General features: G+C 36.3%; 1 protein-coding gene across 1 annotated transcript; it reads left to right on the top strand.

Moving 5' to 3' along the window:
• Nucleotides 1-1,386: 1,386 nt before the first annotated feature.
• Nucleotides 1,387-15,602, top strand: sparc (secreted protein, acidic, cysteine-rich (osteonectin)). Its single transcript, XM_006631915.3, has 10 exons — nt 1,387-1,494; nt 8,038-8,107; nt 8,846-8,872; nt 10,192-10,279; nt 11,183-11,304; nt 11,840-11,960; nt 12,965-13,098; nt 13,699-13,847; nt 14,255-14,403; nt 15,073-15,602. The coding sequence occupies exons 2-10, from the start codon at nt 8,051-8,053 to the stop codon at nt 15,099-15,101; spliced, it is 876 nt and encodes a 291-aa protein (XP_006631978.1). The 5' UTR covers nt 1,387-1,494; nt 8,038-8,050; the 3' UTR covers nt 15,102-15,602.
• Nucleotides 15,603-16,334: the final 732 nt, after the last annotated feature.

The following is a 16,334-nucleotide window of genomic DNA, read 5'->3' as shown; positions in this document are numbered from 1 at the left end:
TTCGTGCTCAGTACAAAGTGAAGAAGGCATTAGTAATCTATCCAGAAACATCATCGGTAAAGTGCTCTACTCTACCATGAAACTGGATTCTGAAAAAGCATCATTCCTGATTAAAAAGGCCAGTTTTATGAGCGTGCATCCTGGAACACATCTAGGAGCAGAGAGCAGAGAAGATCCATTAATTATAGCAGTGCCAACAGGTTTAGTTTCTATAACACTTTAGGCATTTTTGCTTTTAAATATACAAGACTCAGATATTACACTTTTGTGTCATATGCTTCTAGGTGGATGTTGGTGGAGTTACAGGAATAGTATACTGTATGATCAGCAGCAGTACTCTTGAGCAACAGCCCTGCACAAAACAGCATTTACACAAACAAAATATTTCATTTTTTGTACCAGTGATTAACTCATCAACCACGCCTTCTGGAGTCAGAAACATAGGAGAGATCTAAAGAACAACAAAGTTTAAACATGAACCGCACGTCCAGATTCAGTAAAAATTGTATTGAACAAGGGATCAACTGGGCTTGTATTGTACCAAAGTAGCTGGAAACACTTACTCTTGTGACATTGTTAAAGAAGCCAACACCTACTGAAGGGAGGGACACTATTGTTGGGCCTTTTGCTTCTGCATAAAATGTACAGTTGTAAAGATAGAAGATTGCATATTAAATGAGTCTTGAAGCACTTATTCTGTCACAAGGAAGGATTCCCACACCAAATATAACAGTGACCCAGACTCAAATACTTCTTTACTTACTTTTTGTATTAAACTTCTTTACTGTTTAATACAAAGGCTACCCAATGACTGTGAATGATGTTAACTGTGAGCTGAAAACTGTATGTTAAAAAAGCTTGTAGACAGGAGCTTATTTCTATTTTAGCTTTTTTTTAAAACACAATTTTATTCAATTTACCACACAATCAACCAATATGTACACCTACAGGAAAATACGAATTCTCAAAACAAATGACATCTGACACAGAAGGTTTAGAAAGAGATATGTTTTCATTGTGGGTTAAGATTGACATTGAAGCAATATTATGTCTTGCCTTTTACCATGGATTCAAGCTTGCACAGATACACTTAAAACAAATTTGAGCAACAAGGAGAAAACGAAAAACAATACCTCCCTGTGCTGTTGGTTTCTACACACAGTCATTTGCAAACATGTAATGGAAGCTGGCATCATCCTGTACCATGGCTTCCTGAGCTGGAAGCACTGAGGCGATTTGATTACTTATGCCTTTCATAAAAACATTTCTAAAAAAGCATAACAAGTCCTTTTCTTGGCCAGAGAGGAGGAGACAGGCCTGAGAACAGGGAGTTAAGTTTGGGACAGCCCACCGTAGCACTAGCACAAAGGGGGGCTTCCCAAACGGACCTGCCCACTGCTAACTTCTTCTCAGTGAGCTCCCGAATCCGTTAGATTCTCCCAGGCCCTCAGACAGCCTACTGCTCCCCTGGCTTTGCTGCTCGACGCAATTTAGGTAAGAGGATTCAAACGTATCTTTTTCACTTACATTTGTTTTCTTCTACATGCATGCCTTATGCCTTTTCTTTTAAAACAGAACATTGGGTTTCATGTTATGAAACCCAAATACCTTGGAGTTCATAGTTAGATATATTATGTACATGCTGTAGTTGGATATACTAGAGTATGTCACTAAGTGGACATAAAACAATTGGAATTATAACTTTTTAGCTTTTCATCCTGATTGCCAAAGTGTATTACTAAATAGCCTTGTTGTGATTTGTTATTCTATTCCATTGAATTCCATTGAATTCCTTTGCTTTTGAACCAGAGTATGTATAGTCCACTATAATGTTGTTAAAAATGCATTTTTCCAAAACTGAAATGTAATGCAAAGTAATGCATTCTTCTTCCTTGCACACAGTACATCAGCCTGTGCTAGAAAATCTTCTATTGATTTGTATTTGTTAATGTTTGTCTTTAGAATGCTGTGAGAATAATTTAATTACTTCACCAACCTGATTTGAAGGTTTCATTTTAATACACAGACAGGATGCTGGATGCATGTTTAGGATATTTAAAGGTGCACAACACAAAACATTTAATATTTGACAGATATTTGTGGATTTGTTTCTTTACTTGTTCCTGTTTTCTGAAATAACATTGAAAAAAATTAAAACAAGCATCAATCTAATAAATATTGAGAGCACAGTAACCTCGCTCTGACACTGGACAATCAAAGGGATACACAATCACAGAACAAAACACTGGTAACACAATATGTTGTGCAGCCATTGTATGCCACATAGGCAGAGGGGGTGGGGTCCTGGGATTTGTGGAAAAGTGCCTCAGACTCTGAAAGAAAGCCCTTCCTCTTTGAATAAACCCCTCCTCATTACTCACACCAAATGGAATGCGAGTTGCCATAGTAGTCTTTTTTGGCCATCACCAGGGTGTACAAGGCTTTGCAGATGTCTGTAGGCTTCCTTCAGGCTGAGAGACACTTCTAATTTTTTTCAACTTTGGAGCAATAGGTACTGTATATCGTGTGTGTTTACAGAGGCACTTTATCTTCTTCCTTCATCTTGCATCAGTTTCATAAATTTAAACAATAACCTTTCACAGGAAATAAATGTTATTTTTAATTTCAGAGTATTTTCATCGGTGTACTGGTGTTAAAGTCGGTGTTCAAGGTGTTAAACAGCCTTAATTTGGTGTCTACAGCTGTTGCTGCCTATTGTTTCCAATACATGTGAATTGGACCAAATCCAAAAGAATACAATTAAATATATATATTTTAAAAAACATGTTCTCCCTATCTTTCAGACGCTGCATTAGTTTTTCTACTATCTTTATAGCGAATCACTTTGGATTATTCTTAATGTCTTTGGAGGTGGTTCACAAAGTTTTTTTTTCCAGTTTTTGAGGACTTGAATTGCCAGTTTGGAACTGTTCCATTCACTGCAGTAAAATAATAAAAATATAAAAATACATTATCATGGGGAGACTGGGGCTTTTAGACATAGATACAGTATATGATTCTCCAGTTAAACAGAATGGAAAAGAAAATGAACTGAAATTGAATCCTGTGCAATACAAGTGGCAGTAAAGGTAGCATTGAGTTGAAGAAAATATGGATGTCATTTTGAAACTTTCAGAAAAGAAACTGTTGAATCTGTCATTTATCAGGTAATGACATTAATTAAACAAAAAGGTTATTAGGACATTTCATCTCTCCCAGTTCAGTTCAAAGCAGCTGCCTCTCTTCATTTTCCCTGACTAAAAGAAACTTGGAAAGACTGGTATAGAACCCACTCCAAATCTCAGAGAAAAGATTCCAAGCTTGACAGATCTTAACTTTTGAAAAGGTAAATCAGGGACAGAAAAAAGCTTCTCACTTGGCACAAAACCTGTTTCTTTTTCACAGCTGAATTTCCAAGTAGAATAAATTAGATTTAAATGTGCTGCTCACAACAGCTCCTGAGCCCTTCAACAGACAAGGGAGAATTAGGAATAGGGAAAGAAACAGCTGTCAGACACATCTCAAGAAGCAAATTTAGGTAAAAATGACTTTTTAAAAAATAAAGGTTGGGTGGCTCAGCATTCTGGTTCCTTGGTTACTGCAGCACATTAAATGTTTTTTTTATCTTTTATAAATGCAACATTAATCTAAATTGAGCAGAATAATATGTTTTTAAAAAGACATATACACAGTAGTATAAATACTAAATTAGAACTTTTTTATCTACTCTGAAAGTTTATAAAGAAAGCTCAAGTATAGTAAATAGGACATCATCAATAATATAAGCTTTTTAAACATTACAGCTCAAAAGTAGTTTATAGAAGAATGAGTGATCAGCATTTATCTTTAAGTCTGACATAAATGATGATGATAAATGCATGATATGCAAGTAGATAATGTTAAATTCTGAGCTTCATAATACTCCACTGATTTGGTTTGCTGTTCGCTGACCTGTTATTTGTTAAAGAACTGAGAATCTTGCCATTCAGAACACAAACATCACATGATTAAGTGGTTTATTATTTTCTTACCAACTTTAGCTAGTTGTCACATAAACCCTTTCAAGAATGTTCACTGAAATAAAGAGAAATAATTTAATGAATTCATGAAACAACAACAAAACTGGGCACTCTTGAGAACGACTAAAAACTGTGATTTTGTTTTTGCTGTTGTTTTGAAGTGGGTTTTCAAAGTGTGAGGAAAAGTACTTTTTATGTTTTTATTCCAATTTTTCATGCTTATTACACCAGTAGTTATTCTACTCCAGTAAACAATCAGTTTAGTAGGAAACAAAGGAACAGGTAGAGGGTTTATTCCAGTTGAAAAGAAAAGAAAGGAAACACAATGTTTCGGCTGTGGAGCCTTCTTCAGGTGTAAGAAACATATTGTTTACAAAATATTCTCAGCCACCTGCACCTTAGCTCAATGAAAATGATTTTTCTGATAGCTTAATCTCAAGAGTGTGAAGGAAGAATAAATTCAGAATTACTGAAATCACTACAAATTATTTTTTATTTTTATTTTCAAGTACAAAAGAAGTAATTTCCTGCTCTAAAATATGACTTAATATGGTACAATATGTCTGCCATACCATTCTAAGATATTTTGTAGGCTTAGTACACATTTAAAAGATATAATCAGGCTTCATGCACTAAGTTATTTTAAAATTTTATTTTATTTACAGTATGTGAGAAATAAGTCATGAACACGTACATCACATTGTGAACACCGCAGTGGCAATTAAAAATTAAGGGTTTGTATTTCCATGACATAGATGCATTATGAGTATTTAAAGAAAAGCACATGAAAATAATTATTACTAGTACAAGAATGCAAGCAGAGCAAAATATCTAGGGCCAATCCTATGTTTTATTTTCAGTACAGCAATTATTTCATTAGAACAAATCACTTAACTAGCACAATAATGAATCACATTAATCAACTATCTATAATGATCCCTTTACAACTCTGGCAGATATTTAACGTGACCTAAATTCACAATGAACAAAAATGGTACATTACCCTAGTGAAAAGCATATTGTAATGGTACGTTTTGGCTTAAAACACATTTAAAATCATATGAAAAATAAAAACACAAGCACAGGATCAGGAAAACCACAACAACAAGGTAATCAGATTCTAATAGGCCGAGATGACAGCTTCTGGTAGTGTGGTGCACACAGATGTTAGTGTAATTAGGAAAAGAGGGCCTTTTTCCAGGACAATGTGATATTTAAACAAGTGGTATATTAGTTTTAACATGGAATTCTGGACCTCAATGGGAAATACAGAGTTGAAGAGTATCCGCCAAAATCAGTTATCCCTCTGGAGGTAAACATTTAGTACATGAACCCTAACCCTTCTGGAACTTTCTGATTGCAGGTATTAAAGTTGTCTCAAAAGAAAGACAGTACTGTACTGGCCCTGCTACTCTGTTCATGCCCCTTAGTCTGTTACATAAGGAATCTCCAAAATAAATATCCAGGGAAAAGGACTTCATTTAGCCTTTAAAGTTTTTTCGTACACCAGCCCTGTTTGATTATACCCGTTTCCTTCCAAATACATTAATTTCTGGACAGTTACGTAACTCCCCTTTAGGTAGTGCTGTTACTGACGAGGTGACTACAGGAGCAAAATGAACTTCCAAGTTAAATACAGACATTGCTGGGGACGATGCCATGTGCTGAGGCACACATCACCTGGTAAAACGGAGGCTGTTTTTCAAGACTGAAAATGAAATAACACCTTTCTTATTTATTTATTTTTTGGAGGAGAAAGAGAGGATTCCTTGTGTGTAACGTCGGAAACGTCACACATGGTGGTGTCTGCCAGGACTCGGTGTACTTTTCCACATTGAGTTCCATCAGAGTCAAAAGCCTAGCTGACCTCAAGTTGGGAGCCTAGCCTTTTCTTCACCATCCAAGGAAAACACGGAAGAGGGAAAAAAGTTGCTGGTGCTATGCCTTCTCATTAGTCCTGCCAAAAATCACAGGGAAATTAAATGCTGTCTAGCTCTGAACTCTTCGATGCAGCGGCATTAGAGCTTGGAGAAGTGAAGTCTTGTGTTGTGCCACGTCTACACAAAAATGACCATCTGCCTGTTTTTTTTTAATTACTCTGATTTTATTTGTGCCACAGTAGTAAGTGCAAACAATTTACATTCAAATAAGAGTATTACATCATGGTATAATGAGATTTGGAGTTTTACAGCATATCGTGAAAGGAGGATAGTTTGTGTTAAAATGCCTCATGGGTCTATGCTGGCTATGTATGAACCGTCATGGCCTACAGGTTTTATTTTTCTTCAGAGTTATGACAGAAGAGTTCTGGCCATTCTCCCGGAGAAGCTTCTTCCCACAGTTAGTAGCACCGTGAAAAGCAGGCGTGGCAAAAGCAATGCAAGAGAGGAGCAGGCTAGCGGATCTCTGCTCCTTCTTTGACTCCAGCATTCTGAGCTTTTCTTTCCTGGGGGTGAGGGCAGGACAGGTTAAAGAGCAGCCAGCAGTCTGTCATATGGTGTACATGACATGACTCCTTCACCCTGTTTTTTTTTTTACTCAAGACAGATATTAGTGAGAAATAATGTGGTAATATTAATGTGAAAAAAAATAAAATACATCCTTTAGACACCTGAGAAGTACAGGTATGATTAAAAACAAGGAGGCATTCTTGCCTGGAACAAGACTCACTGACAGGAAGAGATCATTTGAAATAGAATACTTTTCCACACAGGTTGTTTATTGAGACAGAAGGCTGAAAGGTTGATTGCAGATAGCAGCAGAAAGGTTCTTACATTTGAATGAAATGTCTTATCAAAAGTGGAAGCCCTCTGAAAGATAACTAAGGTGGAAGTGCTGATTATGAATACATGCAACTGAAACATTTGTATCAAGGACTAAACGAACAGAGACTTTTGAGCAGGAATTATATAAATCAATAGCTCACATGTACCTGCATTTTGAAATATTGCTAGTATTACAATGTAGTTACACTTTTCGGTACATAATTTAAGTTGCACATACTAATACTACAACTATTTTATGTAAATACATGTCTTTCACATTGAATGTGTCACACATTTACACTGTAATAAAAGTGCAAATGCACAGTAATCAGAGTACCTGTATTTTTTAAATCTATCCATTTAAACGGATTGGTAAATCTGATAAGAAACATTACAGATGGGAGGGGCTTATCAGATCTTCCATTTGGTCACAGTGCTCACAATATCACTGGTTGTTACAAAGACAATCCATTTTAAGGTGCTTAAGTTCATATTTTCTTGATTTAATTCTGCATAATGCAAAGTGTTTTGATCAAAGAGGCTAATCGGTCATTCACAAAACAAAACTATACATTTAATGGAATACAAATTGAGGCTAAAGGATGATAGACAAGATGTTGCAGTTCCAGAGCTCTGATTGATGGTAAATACTGCTGACAGGCTTAAGCTGTAACATTCTTGAACTGAAGTCTAAGTCTACATCTGGATCCCCTCTGGTTGACTGTGTTTGTATGAATGTCAGTGAATTAATTCACTGTATCTCATCTGCATGTTATTGCAAAGATTCCTTGGGTTAAGTACAGTGATCCTGAAATCTTCCATGCACAGATTTGTAGTTGTAGAGTCAGTGGAGAAAGAATGTGGGAGGACTTGTCTACAACATGATATGAAAGATGTGAGAGTAAGTTGTGGTAGTGATAATAACTGTCACTGTTCTCATTTATCAATGAAGCCCTGAGCCACGCCATACTTACATGTCCACTTGAATGACATAGCGAATGTTGTAGCCTCATGCTTCGTTTTCTTGTTTCCAAAAATGATTTGGAAGAAAATAAGAGATACAAAATACCAGATGTTCTTCGGGGTATTACTACATTTTTTATCAATAGGCAAGCTTGGAAAAATATATATTCGTAAAAGAATATTCTATGCTGCACGCTTTTGCACATTGACAGAGTTCTATACTTAAATGTATTCTGTTATCTTCAAACAGCGGTGGCTTTGTCTGATTTGCTGTTCTTGTCTCTTGCCAGGTTGAGTCAGAAAATGCAGGTGTGGATCGTTTTCCTCCTGTGCCTGGCCGGCAAGGCCCTGGCTGCTCCTGTGAGTTTATGTTGCGTTTCTTTTTCTTTTTCTAACCCCTATCCCCCCCCCCCCCCCCAACAGCGCATTTCCAAGTTTTCCGAGGCGTTGACCCGACGCGAATATAGACTGTTAAGGTCAATGAAAGGAAGAGGTGCTGGGAAAGCACGGGTTTGACTTATTTGGCTCCGACTTTGCAGTATGTCGCTGAGTGTTTCTTAATATTACAACACAAGTCCAGGATTACAAAACTGAGAATTGTGGAACTAGAGTGCTACCCAACACAGTAAGGTCAATCAGTGGTTATATTCTTATATATATATATATTCTTTATAGTGCAGGACCCAGTCTGTAATGCTGTTATACATTTCTAACACAATTTACTGATCCTAGGCAGATCTTATCAAGTCCTGTTCCCAAAATCGTGAACATTATACATCCCCTCTTCTCAGCACTGTGACGTCAGTTTCAAATTTCATGAGATGTAATAAATGTGTACGGTTCTTCAGCATTGATTTTAAAAGATGTACAGTACTTACAAATAAATTTAGCTATCCTCAGCCTTAACCCACTGCAGTATTCCAGGAATTGAAAAAGACTGTCAAGTTCCTTCGCTACATTCTCTAATGGTGGTTGTCAACAGTATTTAATTTTTCTTCTATGGAGATTTATGTCTTAGAGACAGATATTCTTTAAAAATGTGATTTAGGGGTTCGATGAAAAGGTAATTGCTAACTGTGATTTTTTTTTCTTTCTCAGGCTGAAGAGGGACCAGTCATTGATGAGGTGACTAATAAAATGCACGTTTAAAGAATTCAAAACCAGACTGATGAGCTTCTCCCATTCAATACATGCTCTACATTATGTTTATATATGAATATGCCACTATGCCACAGCATGTTTGCAGTAGGGGACAATAGCTATGTACATTCGATGCCATAGCAATGCAAATTCAGTAGCTTGAAACAAGTCATAACAAAGACCTTGAGTACTGTACAAACATTTGCCTTTCTTAAGTTGTTACCAGTATGATCCATCAGCAAAATCTCAGCTTTGAATGAAGTTGGTATCTAGTTCCAGAAAAGAACGTGGTCTTAAATGTTGTGCATTTCAGTTTTCTCTTTATTTTATTTTTTTACTGGAACTATCAGCTTGATATGTAATGAAAATATTTTTCTGCAGTTCTTTCAAAGTTCTTTTATCTACCCTGTGCCAGAACTGACGCACATTTTACAGAGAGGGGCTGTAAATCCAACAAATTAGAATTAAAAGCTCATCTTTCTGGGATTTTGAACCAAAGTCTGTATTTTTAATATTTTTCTAGAATCACTTCTAGCATTCCCTTAAAAATATAAATTACTGTATGTGTTGTCTGTTTTAATGTATATACTGTATATACACTGCTACTCAATATTTGTATTCACTGCAATGTAATATAAAGATATATAATCATATGTGTATAACCTCCTTGTCAAAAAATGTTTATCTTGTTTTGTGTTTGTGAATATATGTTAAGTCTGTCAATTACATACAGACGTTATGATCATTCTATATTGCTGTTTCCCACTGTTAAAGCATTCCTCTATTCCCATAACTCTTTCCCATTTACCCAGAAATATTTTTTCCAGATGTGTTAGTATGTGCAAGTGTATAGTTTATAGAGGCCCCATAAGGGAGTCCAATAGAAATTTCACTTTATTTGATCCTTGTACACAATGCTACATATGTTACAAATTATATTAATACAATTATTTTATTAATCCTACTTAAAGATTTTTTATAAAATCATAACATAAAAAGCTTGTTAAATTTTAGGTTAGCAATGTTACACTTTCTTTTGCAATTCATTTAATCAATCAATCATCATAGATTCTTCTTAAGCTGAAACTCTTTTTTTCTTGATGACATTATAATGAACTACAAGTATAGTTGAATAATGCTTAATGAAGTGAAACAAAATACAAGAGTGTAGATACAACAGTGGTCTCTAGAAAGCACAAAATGCTGTATGTCAACAGAAAACAAAAACATAAAGAATAAGCCAGTTGTGGTTGGATATTTCTTTTCTCTGCTGTTACCTCAGTGTTGTTGATTGGTTTCTTCAGGAGATGGAAGTGGGCGCCAATCCTGTCCAGGTGGAGACTGGAGAATTCGATGAGGCCATTGAGGTTGTAGAGGATGTTGCTGCAGAGAGTGAGTTTGTGAACTCTACAAAAAACAATGTCTAATTCTGACAAATATTGTTGTTTAGATGAGTGTCAGTTTTATTTTAGTTATCTTGCCTCTAAAAGCATACTATGACCTGTGAAATATATTCCTGCATTCCATGGAAGATAAGATATCTTACTTGTCTCATTTTTATAAACACTACAATTCTGTGAAAGTGTAGCCTAACTTTTGGGATGTGATATGTTTATTAGAGTTTTAAACTTACATAAAATAATCCACTGTCTCATAATTTTAATATTCCTGAGGTAAATTTCATAGTTAAATCTACCTCCAGAGGCAAATTTGATAAATAGGATAGTTTCTTTTGTTCTCTGTGCAAATGCTTTAGAAGTAAAAAAATATTTTTGCAGAATGTTTGCTAAATTTTCCAATCACATACGTTCTAACTGGAGTAGACGGTTTACAGGGGAAGCATATGCTTTGCAGCCACTGAAACATCTGCACAGTTTAACTGTTAGTTAAATGCTAAATTTAAACTTGGTGGTGCACAAGAAACACTTTTAGCTTTTGTAATAACAGAGTCTATCACAAAGCAGACAGCTGTAATTATGTCTTCTGCTATGTCATAAAGCCATACTAAATAAAGAGTCCTTAGAGAAGAGAACACATTTAGCCACGTATTATTTTTTATGAAGACACAACTGACACACAAGTGCATATCTTTCGTAGACTATAGAAAGCACTCCTTACAAAATCTTTAAGAGACAATGCATATAGGTATACGGGCAGAAGCAGTAGGACGAAAAAGTTTTCTGTACTCTCTTAACCTCAGTGGCTGTGAGGTAGGAGGCTTTAAGGAAATACATATTTAGTTTAGCACTTCCTGTGTGTCCTTTTGCTGTTTTTGCTTACACTACCATCTTACAGATCCTTGCCTCAACCACCACTGCAAGAAAGGCAAGGTGTGTGAGGTGGATGAAAACAACACACCAGTGTGTGTCTGCCAGGATCCCTCAACCTGCCCATCCTCTGTGGGAGAGTTTGAGCATGTGAGTACCATCCCAGCCCATGGTCTGAAGCTCGAAAGGACTCATAATGCATAGATACAATGACCAGTCAAATAAGGCTCAACTAGTTTTTTTTCAGACAAAATCCTAGGACTTAGTGGGTTAGGTGGAATCGTAATTCTAGACGTTAAGAGCAAGGTGGTACTTTTTCTTGGCGAACGTCCCCGAGCAATTCGAGGAAGCTCCCAAATGACCAACTCACGTCATGTGTCTGTCCAGTTTTCCCCAAGCTTGTATATATATATATTTTTCATTTTAAAAACCATGTTTAAATGGCAAGCATCCAGAGCTGTGGTTGGCTGACCATCCTACCAAAGAATTAGTAGTTTTCTCGTCTACTCACTCAAAAGATAGTAAGACTTGTTCTAAAATGTGCTGTCTGTCACAAAACAACTGCCACAATGCTTTGATTGACACATTTAATTTCCTAGGTATTAGTAGAAAGGTGAGACAATAGCTGATCTATTTAATGGGGTATTGTGTTGGAGTTTTTAGTCTATATTTGCCCTCTTCACAGGTTTGCGGCACTGACAACAAGACCTATGACTCCTCTTGCCACTTCTTCGCCACCAAGTGCACTTTGGAGGGCACCAAGAAGGGACACAAACTTCACCTGGACTACATCGGACCCTGCAAATGTATGTACTGTCACCTTAGCTCTGCTGCCAAACAAGACATAGAGCTACATAAACACAGGAGCAAGAACTTTTCCTGAAATTCCAGATCTTTTTTTTTTTGTTTCGCAAAGCCTGGTCACATTCTTCTCAGGCTCAGCTCTTTACCAGGGCCCAGCGAGCAGCTGTTTTTCGTGATTGATGTGCCAGACGCCAAGGCTCCAGTCACAAGTCTGAACATGTAGCTCATGGAGAATGGAACAGGTTACAGCTCATCCCCCATCAATCAAGCTCATATTCATAGGACTAAACTCTTCTCTAGAACAGTTTAGGGCCTAAAGGAGTGGCTGGAGCTTAACAACCCAAAATGTGATTTCTGTGCAAAAGAAAAGAAAAGCTTTTAGCAGTGGTGAGTTATGATATAGATAAGAAATGTCATACGGAGGGAAATGTATCTCATCTGCAGCCTTTTCTTGGCTGTACAGTGCTGGCTTGGTGCCATGCTATGCATGCTTTAATAATTGCATTCTGGCTACAAACAATGAGGAGTTTATGCCTCTGGATTGTTTCTTTAGAAACTGTTTTTCTTTGTTTTTATTGAACAACAGAAATTAGTTGTGGTTTGGTAAGCAGCTTGTGCCAGAGGCGTTTGATAAACCTCACACTTTTCATACAAAATGCACTTAACTTAATAGGACAGGTTATTTCTAATACTGGATTAAACTAAAATATTTTTTGTTTTACACTGAATTATCACTAAACATGAAACAGAATGCTACCCTGTGGTTTACTAATGGCTCAAGTAATAAAGTTTTTTTCATTCCATTTAGATAAGAATTGTTTTACTTAGTAGTTAATGCTAACTTCTTTTTAAACTTTGCTTAAGTAACATATAAATGTTAAATGTTAAAGCCTGGTGTTTTGCTTCATGATCTTGGCTCTTAACTTGTGCCCTGTGTTGGTTGATTCACATTAATTAAATTGGTGCTTGGCAATTCTTATTGTCTCCTCCTGGAACTTTGTTGCAGACATTGCTCCCTGCCTGGATAACGAGCTGAACGAGTTCCCCCTTCGCATGAGGGACTGGTTGAAAAACGTTCTGGTCACCCTCTATGAGCGCGATGAGGAGAACAACCTGCTCACAGAGAAGCAGAAGCTCAGAGTGAGTCACCCTTTCACATTCGCACGGGGCTCCTTCTTTCCCTCTGTCTCCTTCTCTGGGCTCCTCAAGTGCTCTCTCAGCTCCATCTTCATGGAGCTGACATTGCCTTATTGAATAATCGACTGTTGCTGGCCGCAGGCCATGTTGAAGGAGATGGACTCTCTCCAGGCTGCGCTGTAGTACCACACAAAGCCTGGAACAGGCCTTTGCTATCTGAATTTCCCCAGGAATAAAGCATGAACAGAAATGAGAATCACACTGAAAATAATTAGCCTTTTTAAAAAAATATATAATCCTCTGCATAATTATTCTAAAATCTCCCTATTCTTAACTAAAAAGGGCTGTCTGCTACTAAGAAAGTGAGCTGATGTCAGGCACAAGAAATAGGTGCATTACTAAAAAAAAAGAATACTTGTATACAGTCTACAAAATATCAGTCTCTAAACATAATGAATATCACTTCTGAGAAAGCCCTGTTATCATACTTCCTATTGTGTGCCAAAGCTTTTGTTTAGGGAATAAATGCAGGATATAAGCGAACATGTACTGGCAATGTATGTGCACTCAGTTCCTTGCCTTGCTGTCTGTGCTGCTGAGCAGGTGAAGAAAATCTATGAAAATGAGAAGAGACTGCATGCTGGTGAACACTCCCTGGACCTGCTGGCCCATGACTTCGAGAAGAACTACAACATGTACATCTTCCCCGTTCACTGGCAGTTCGGCCAGCTCGACCAGCATCCCGTTGATGGGTATGTAGCACTTTTTACAGTCAAAATAGTCAGGTTGATAAGTTTAAGTAATATGTGCAAAAAGGCAGCATGGAAAATTGTAAGACAGCTCCATCTACTGTAGCATTGTGATGAGACACAGAGCCAAGCAATATTCATGACCTTAATCTATGTATACAGAAAAATATAACTTTTATACTCAGTCAGAAAAGTAAAAAAATCTGCATTACTCACTGCCATAACACCATTTGAATACAATGAATGAAATATAAATGAATGAAATGAATGAAATTTTCCTCAGCCTTATGCTCTGTGCATACGATTGCTCCTTAACATCAGCTTTTCTATGTTGTGCTCAGAGAAAAAAAAGTCTGCGTAATAAAGGCGAACAATAGCTTCAAAAGCAATGTTTGTCTTTATAATTCCAGATACCTGTCCCACACTGAACTGGCCCCCCTGCGTGCCCCACTTATCCCAATGGAGCACTGCACAACTCGGTTTTTCAGCCAGTGTGATGTTGACAATGACAAATACATTGCCCTAGATGAATGGGCTTCCTGCTTTGGCCTCAAGGAGCGTGAGTACCCCTCAGGAAACAGCCTGTTTTCTTTTTCTTTGACACTTTTCAAAATGGAAAAGATACATATCGCTGTAAACCCTGTAAAATTTATGAGAAACGCTTTCCTGTTTCTAAATCTTTTTTATACCATTGGTCTGAGTGAGTATCCCGTCCATACAGATGCCCAGTTTTAAATGTTTGAAGCTTCAGTGAATTGGCCAGGAATGTCTGGCAGGCATTTATATAAAAAAAAACATTTGGTTACACCTAAAATTGAGATAAATGAAGGCTTAATTATAAACAATAAAATTGTGGTCTGTTAGAATGTTAATAAACCATCCATAGATATTCAGTGGTTGAACCCAACAGTACCAAAGTTGGTTAAATTAGGATCAGATTTAACTTTAGTTTTAGGGTAAGGGTTAGATTTAAGTTAAGGCAAATATGAACGATACTGTGTATCTATGGATGCTTCATTAGCATTCTAAAGAGCCTCAATTTATAATATATCATAAATGGAACATCTACTAAACTATTTATGTTACATCTTGATTCTAAAAAATCAGCGATCACTTTTGTTGTATAAAATCCTACAAGATATACAAGATATATGTATGAATAGTTATAAAAAGGACAGTAAAAGTGAAGAACTGCCTTTGACGCTAGATCTCTGTTCTTTTTTTTCAGAGGACATTGACAAGGATCTTGTCATCTAAACTGAGTTCATCACTGACTCTTCTCTTTCTTCATCGGGACAAGGTGCTAACCCATAGATTTTGAAAACATAATAACGGTGCTAATGCCATTCTCTATCAACCTACCTATACCACTAAAAAACAACATAAAAACAAGCACACTTTGAAGTACAACTCACAGAAAAAAAGCAAATCATTTTCCATTTGTGTCCTTTTGTTATGTCTCTGAAAAGACAGTAGAGTAAATTTATTTCTCAAATGTAACCTATTGCCAATTAACCTTATGATAAAAGTCAGAGGTAGAGACTGCTGTTTAGTCAGGTGGATGCTGGATAAAGTTGGACTGTAGGACCATGTACGTTGGGAAGGGTATGTGATGAATGTTTTGCATTTTAATATCGGATGATGTTTTTTACTTAATCAGGGCTTGAATTTAATTTCAATTTGGCATCTGTTAGGAAAAAAAATGTAAAACTAAAATAAAAGTTTCTTAATAAATATTCTTTTCTCTTGCTTTTAGAACTTTTTATTGTTTTTGCTTATTGTACTTTGTGGTGGTGGTATCACAGACTTTGTTACTTCGTTATAATTTAGCTTTTAAATTCGAGCCCTGCCCAGTGTGAGTGTATCAAGACAAAATGTTTCCTTTTACATCGAAGGGCAAATGTTGAGTGTTTTAAAAATTCTTAAAATAATTTTTTCTTTGAACAAAATGAGGATGGAATCTTGCAGGTTGAGAATATTTCTGCCTCTGAAATGTTCACTTACTTTTGACCTTGCCACAGTGTGAGCATTCTACGTCTCTACATGAATAAAAAATATTAAAAGTCACCCAAAGCCTTTGCATGCATTTTAAATTTCAACATTGTCTTTCACCCTTTTTGAAACATTAGATACAAATATTAACAGTGCACATCTCTACATTTTTAAGTCTAATGGCAACACAACACCATTTCTACCATGTAAAAATAAATTTATGGATTGCATAATATTTGCTTGCATTTATGGAGGAAAAAACTAACCAGAAAAGCTTTTTAAAATACTCTTTGTTTTATATTATTTCAATAATAAAGTGAATATTCATTGTCTATATGAACTCACACACGTATTACCATTTCAATATAATTTAGTGTTACCACAAGTTTTGTATCATAAATCTACATGCCTTTTTTTAAATACTGTGCAAAACTTTCATATTTGCCTCATGATAAAATATAATAAAGAGCAGCAGCTGAAGTAATTACTCCGATTTTT

The sequence above is a fragment of the Lepisosteus oculatus genome, chromosome 11 (assembly GCF_040954835.1).
Source record: "Lepisosteus oculatus isolate fLepOcu1 chromosome 11, fLepOcu1.hap2, whole genome shotgun sequence".
NCBI classification, from domain to species: Eukaryota; Metazoa; Chordata; class Actinopteri; order Semionotiformes; family Lepisosteidae; genus Lepisosteus; species Lepisosteus oculatus.
The sequence above is the reverse complement of the archived record's forward strand: the minus strand, read 5'-3'. Positions and strand labels throughout refer to the sequence as shown.